Genomic DNA, 7,500 nt, shown 5'->3' with positions numbered 1-7,500 from the left:
TCTCAGATCTTGCCAGGCTTTTGCATATAGGCTTTAAGACAATCCCTCCATTAGGATATAGGGGAAAGTCGCTAAACCTGGAACAGTTAAGGAGAAACAGCCGTACCAGACCAAAAAAATGGATATTGCAAAGCGTTCTTTATACTGTCACATACGAGACTCTATCAGTAAATAAACGAACCACATAAAATAAAATAAAAGTCACGCAACTCATCAGACTGATCATAATAAAAATGTCTGCATTTGTTCCAGGTTGGACGCATGGGTGTGTAAAGTGAAACCCTGTGTTGTCAAACTCGGAACACATACAAACACACCCTGACTCTCTTTCTAGCTCTGTCTGTGTCTCACACACACACACATATACACCCACACACTCTCATTCACACACAAACAAGCACACATTGCCACACACACAAGATAAATAAATCCGTCATAACATTTTGATTAAGCCATTTTATGTAAATGTCTATTTTTCAACATCATATTTTGATTTTTACCAAGGAAATAACAAATCGGATAACAATTTAAGCCTTAAATGTAAAACAAAAAGATAAATAAGGGCTAGGTCTAAAAAGGACTGAAAAACAAAACCTTAAAAAAAAAAAGGAAAAAATAGGCAAAGAACCGATTTTGCAGACAATGTCCTGTGTCTTCTACTGTCAGCGCAGTCATCTTGTGATTACTGTGTGCACTTCTGGCACTATAACATATCCTCAGGGGAGTTGGTGCCACACATGAAGCAGTACCACGAAATTTCGCAGCTTCATTTGTACCCCTCTTCTGTTGACAAATAGATATAAAAGGGCTACCCGCCCAAATGTAAAAATCATTACGCATAAAGTCTCAAAGCAAATAACTAAGAACAGATTTAAGAACTGATTTTGCAGATACACAAAAATTGCTAAGTACAGATTTCGAAGTCCTTTTGTCCGCTGCTGTCAGCGCAGTCCTCGTGTGCCCACTGTGTGCACCTCTGGCACTGTATCATGTTCTCAGGGGAGTTGGTGCCACACATGAAGCAGTACCAAGTGCTTTTCCCCGGGATAGAACGCATCGTCGAGAATGTTCTCCTTTTTTCCCTCTGATCAGAAGATATTCTCCTCTTGTTTCTCTGAGCAGAAGATTTTGTAGATTCATTCTTTCCTCTTTTCTGTTGACCTGCACGCCTTTTTGCAAGTGAAATCTCCAGCTTTTGCTTGTAAAGAGTTTTTTTTCGTGATGATCTCTTCCACGAGCTTGTGGTTGTGCGTTGCAGGACATCAGCAGCAGGTAAGCTTACATTTGCTGCTGACACCAAGCAATCATAATGACCAGAATCTCCATGTACAGTGTACAAAACAACGATGGGGGTGACGTTGGCAAATTTATTTCAGCTTCAAGAATGCTATTGATTAGTTCTTGTTCTATCTCTGGTGTTAATGTAGAAGGTCTTCCTGTGAACTTTACTTCTTTTGCAAATTTTTTTGTTTCCTTCTAAATGACTTGTAAGAGTTGTGACAGTAACACCATATGCTCTTGATGCGCAACGCAAACCCATATCTCCGTTTTTCACTGCCGACAAAGCGCAGCCCATTTCTTCTGGTAACCACCGCCGTTCGGGTCTCATAATACTGTCAAACAAATCAATCAATCATTCAATAAAACTTATAGAAAAGAAAAACACAACAAAACTGAAAAGAGAATTGAATACGTGAATAGAACAGCAGTGTTCTGTTTATTGTTTGATGAGGGTAAGATGGAACAGAATGCGGCAAAGCTGGAACACTGTTCCATGTTTGCCTCTCTTATGTGTTCCATCATTGCCGCATGGCATCTGCATGGATTTCGCGTTTTTCTGTTGGATACACGTGACGTTTCAAATCTTTTTTTCCGTTCAAGTTATTGCAAATCTATGAAGGTTTATCACAGCAATCAACATTTTACGTGAACGTATATAGATAAAGAGTAATAATACGAATTGTAGACGGTAGAAATAAGAAGAAGAAGAAGAAGGAAGAAAAGTTTAAAAAACGTACCATTTTTGTTTGTTTTGCCGCGGTAGTCATTTTTTTTGCTGGAATAATATCAAGGAATGTCACTAGACATTTCTGCAAAACAATTGTTCATGAATTGTTCCCCGTTGATCGCATATTGAGGTGTTCCAAGTTGGCCGACTGTTCCGGGATTGGCGACTTTCCCTTACAACACATGAGGTGTTCCAAGTTGGCCGACTGTTCCGGGATTGGCGACTTTCCCTTCCAACACATGAGGTGTTCCAAGTTGGCCGACTGTTCCGGGATTGGCGACTTTCCCTTCCAACACATGAGGTGTTCCAAGTTGGCCGACTGTTCCGGGATTGGCGACTTTCCCTTCCAACACATGAGGTGTTCCAAGTTGGCCGACTGTTCCGGGATTGGCGACTTTCCCTTCCAACACAAACTCAACACCCTGAGTGCTTAATTCTTGTGCAGAGTGGGAATTTTGCATATAAAATAATTTCCCAAATTGACTGTAGTGGCTTTTAAAAAAATTCATTTACGATAAATATTCCCACTCTGCACAGACTCCACTAGGCTGTTGACTGTCGGTACGTGTCAAAGTGGAGGGATTCTGTCTTTCTTTATTTGGTGTTTAACGTCGTTTTCAACCACGAAGGGTTATATCGCGACGGGGGAAGGGGGGAGATGGGATAGAGCCACTTGTCAATTGTTTCTTGTTCACAAAAGCACTAATCAAAAATTTGCTCCAGGGGCTTGCAACGTAGTACAATATATGACCTTACTGGGAGAATGCAAGTTTCCAGTACAAAGGACTTAACCTTTCTTACATACTGCTTGACTAAAATCTTTACAAACATTGACTATATTCTATACAAGAAACACTTAACGAGGGTAAAAGGAGAAACAGAATCCGTTAGTCGCCTCTTACGACATGCTGGGGAGCATCGGGCAAATTCTTTCTCGTCCCAACCAATATGGGACTCCCCCTAACTCGCGGGGGGTAAGTGGAGGGATGGTCTTATCCCATGTAAAAGCCTGGCCCGATCTGAGATAGTGAGCCCAACCGTTTACACGGGAAGGACTGTGCTTTGAATTTTCAAGGATGGTAAAAGCTGTTTGCTGGTTTGTTTTGTTTGTTTGTTTGCTTAACGCCCAGCCGACCACGAAGGGCCATATCAGGGCGGTGCTGCTTTGACATATAACGTGCGCCACACACAAGACAGAAGTCGCAGCACAGGCTTCATGTCTCACCCAGTCACATTATTCTGACACCGGACCAACCAGTCCTAGCACTAACCCCATAATGCCAGACGCCAGGCGGAGCAGCCACTAGATTGCCAATTTTAAAGTCTTAGGTATGACCCGGCCGGGTTTCGAACCCACGACCTCCCGATCACGGGGCGGACGCCTTACCACTAGGCCACCGTGCCGGTATCTGTTTGCTGGTGTCACCAGCTGTTTTGTAACGGCTTTCTATCAAGCCTTGCTACATCTCTGTTTTATGTATGGACAAGTCATTGAATGTATAACAATGTGATTTCCTTCTTGTAATCTATACTTGAGGGTACAGTCATGTGGTTCAGTTTTCACAAAACACAATTTTAAAATGGGAAAATACAATGTAGACAGACAGGAACAAAGCACCATCTGCAAGAAGTTGAACAATCAGTTTTATAACAAAAAAATGACATATCTACAGACAGGCAGACAGGTACACAGGCAGCAAAGTATTGAGGCAGACGGGAAAGCAGGCAGGCAAATGGAAACACACACACACACACACACTCACACATACATGACACACACACACACATACATGACACACACACACACACACACACATACATACTGACACACATACACACACACACACACACACACACACACACACACACACACACACACACACATACACACACACACACATACATGTATACTGACACACATACATACTGACACACATACACACTGATACACTGACACACACACTGACACACACACACATATACATACTGACACACACACACACACACACACACACATACACACACACACACACACGTACCTCACTAAGTCCCTGCACGAATCTGACTGCCATGGTGACGGCATAACCACCCAGCTCTATGGCCATGGGAAGACTCAGATTCAGCACACAGGACACGAAGATGGAACCCCCGAACAACCTGCCGCCACAAAATGAAGTTGCATCATTCTAGGTCTTCTTCAGCGTTCGATGATGGTCGTGTCTAAATTCGTTGGCCCGTGATGTTGACAAAGTGAGCTGTAGAAGTTGCATTAGCTCTGTGTGACTGTGGCGAGGATGAACAGACTCCACAGCACGTTCTACGTGCGTGGCCTCTCCCTGCCTCCCTGCACGACCAGACCTGGCCAGAGAGCATAACTCCAGACACAAAACTGTGGGGAACTGACTGACTGACTATTAGGGTTTAACGTCCTCTTAGACCAACTGGTCTATATTGGGACAGGTATTGGTAGTACGCTGAAGATATGGTGTGATACTTTGATTCGAACAAGCCCTCTGTGGCTGTCTTCTTCGACACACCAGCATTGGGTTTGTCTCGTCAAAGTATCAAAATACGATCATGATAATCAGAGACGAGAGATGATGCATGCGTGTCTTCGTGTTTTCCAAGCCCTGAGACTTTCGCTGTGAACGTGGGATCTTTTTCGTGCGCATGTGTGCACACGGGGGTGTTCGGACACCGAAGAGAGTCTGCACAAAGTTGACTCCGAGAAATAAATCTCTCGCCGAACGTGGGGATCGAACCCCCGCTGACAGCGACCAACTGGCAACAAAGCCAGCGCGCTACCAACTGAGCTACGTCCCCGCCCAAAGGGGAACTGTGGAAAACATGCGCGGAAAGAAGGAAAGAAAGGAAGAAAGGAAGAAAGAAGAAAGAAGAAAGAAAGAAAGAAAGAAAGAAGAAGAAGAACAAGAAGAAGAACAAGAAGAAGAACAAGAAGAAGAACAAGAAGAAGAAGAAAGAAAGAAGAAAGAAGAAGAAGAAGTTACATAATATCTAAATGCAAGCTGTAATTCCAATCTGCATGTCACAGTTTTGCAAGCACATCACCAGTGTGGTAGCTTATGTTCATTGGTTGCTTATAGATGCCATTTATCCCGTGTAAACCAACATGTAAACCATCATAGATTCGCCTAGATGTTCACATGTGATAATACGTCAATTTGGTCAGCTATCCAAGTTCAACAGCATTCATTTCACAAACTGGTACTAATGTCAACGACCACCGTCTTCAGCTGTACGTATGTACATGTACAGCACTGTATAGACTTGGCACTATAACCTTGTCTGCGGCGTCAATTACTTCCTTCTTCTTCTTCGTTCATGGGCTTAAACTCCCACGTTCACTCATGTTTTTAGCACGAGTGGATTGTTACGTGTATGACCGTTTTTACCCCGCCATTCTGACAGCATACACCGATTTCGGGGGAGGCATGCTGGGTATTTTCGTGGTTCTATAACCCACCGAACTCTGACATGGGTTACAGGATCTTTTCCGTGCACACTGGGTCTTGTGCTTGCGTGTACACACGAAGGGGGTTTAAGTCACATAAGTTGACCTGGGAGATCGGAAAACTCTCCCCTCTTAACCCACAAGGCGGCAGCGACCGGGATTCGAACTCACGACCTCCCGATTAGGAGGCCGACGTCTTACCACCACGGCCACTGCGCCCGTCTGTCAATTACTTCCAATCTGCACTTAACGCTCATTGGTCATACTCATTCCATTAGACGATGTTCGGAAATAACTTCGTCGGGTTTGTATTGCCTGTCAAAAAGTGAATACTTTTGTTTGTAGTGAGGCAAACTTTCCCACGTACGTGACATTATACACGTTGACAAGAAGCACGTGGGGCGACACATGCCTCGCTAATGACTGGCGTATAATGTCACATGGGAAAGCTTGCCTCAATAAAATCAAGAGAATTCACTCTTTCACAACACATACAAACCCGACGGAGTTATTTCCCTAATTCGTCTATTTCACGGTCCAAACTTAAAGCTTGCTCGAGAAAGAAGGGGTTAAAGTATTAATCTTCTTCTTCGGCGTTCGTGGGCTGAAACTCCCACGTACACTCGTGTTTTTTTGCACGAGTGGAATTTTACGTGTATGACCGTTTTTTACCCCACCATTTAGGCAGCCATACGCCGTTTTCGGAGGAAGCATGCTGGGTATTTTCGTGTTTCTATAACCCACCGAACTCTGACATGGATTACAGGTTCTTTTTCGTGCGCACTTGGTCTTGTGCTTGCGTGTACACACGGGGGGTGTTCGGACACCGAGGAGAGTCTGCACACAAAGTTGACTCTGAGAAATAAATCTCTCGCCGAACGTGGGGACGAACTCACGCTGACAGCGGCCAACTGGATACAAATCCAGCGCGCTACCGACTGAGCTACATCCCCGCCCTGAAGTATTAATGACGCAGGCTGTTGGTGTTGCGGTACAATACATTGTTATATGATTTAAACTTTAACGTTCAGTGAGGAACTATCAGAGATGTGTCCGAACTTACTTGTGTGAAGGCAGGCGAGTGGTCAGGTATCCAGCTGGGAGGTGGGTGATCATGTAACCCAGGTAGAAAATGGCGTGCATGTACCCAATCTGCAGCGTGCCCCAGTCCACGTTCGGCAACTGTGGAATCACGACGGAGGGAGATGACAATACCACTCACTACCGCTACCGCTACCGCTACCACTACCACTACTGATAATGATAATGCATAATATTTATAAAGTGCGTATATCCAGGGTTATCAAGTTATCATGAAAGAGAGAGAGAGAGAGAGAGCGAGTGAAAGGGTTGTAAGTTTACAGTAGGCGACATCACAATAAAAATAAAAACCCTTCCGAAATAGTACCCACTGATGGAACAAAAAAAAGAAGTCTGATCTCCTTTAAAAAAAAAATTCTAACATAAAAAAAAAGTGTTCTCTTAATTTCGTGCCCCTAATGTTTTTCTTTTAATACTGTTTAATGATTCCGTTCATTGCAATCTCGTTGAAACACATGATTATCATAGTTCTAACTTATGGAGTTAAGTTTTGTTCGTGTAGATTTCACTGCAACTAACCAAAAAAGTTGAGGAGTATTTAAAGTGAGGCATAATCTGCCCGTTATGATATTACTTGAGCGATGAAATGTCTGCGATCTTTTCAATTGCAACACCAATAACACATTCCTTGATGAAGTCTTCAACATATGTCTGAATTGATACTGCAATTTTCATCTGAAATGACAATAAACTAATAACGGCGCAAGCTGGTGTTTCTGTAGTAAGGTGATCACCATACTTTTGGTCTTATCAGCGTAAACTATCATGGAGTTTGTCTTACACCAGTCAGAGACCTCATCGATGCTATTCTGAACTGACGTTTGAACAGATGAATTAATTTTACCAGATGCGTACAGGGACGTATCATAAGCAAAATGATCGTTAATTACTTTTCCGTCAGGTATTTGCAAAGGTAGAT

General features: G+C 43.3%; 1 protein-coding gene across 1 annotated transcript in view; it reads right to left on the bottom strand.

Moving 5' to 3' along the window:
* LOC138971989 (vesicular glutamate transporter 1-like) overlaps window positions 1–7,500 on the bottom strand; it is a 52,338-nt gene that overhangs the window by 17,692 nt on the left and 27,146 nt on the right. The window contains exons 4-5 of the mRNA XM_070344832.1: window positions 6,544–6,681; window positions 4,048–4,165 (exon numbers count right to left, since the gene is read on the bottom strand). Coding sequence (XP_070200933.1) covers window positions 4,048–4,165; window positions 6,544–6,681 — 256 coding nt within the window. The remainder of the gene's footprint in view (window positions 1–4,047; window positions 4,166–6,543; window positions 6,682–7,500) is intronic.

This window comes from Littorina saxatilis, linkage group LG7 (assembly GCF_037325665.1).
Source record: "Littorina saxatilis isolate snail1 linkage group LG7, US_GU_Lsax_2.0, whole genome shotgun sequence".
NCBI lineage: Eukaryota > Metazoa > Mollusca > Gastropoda > Littorinimorpha > Littorinidae > Littorina > Littorina saxatilis.
The sequence above is the reverse complement of the archived record's forward strand: the minus strand, read 5'-3'. Positions and strand labels throughout refer to the sequence as shown.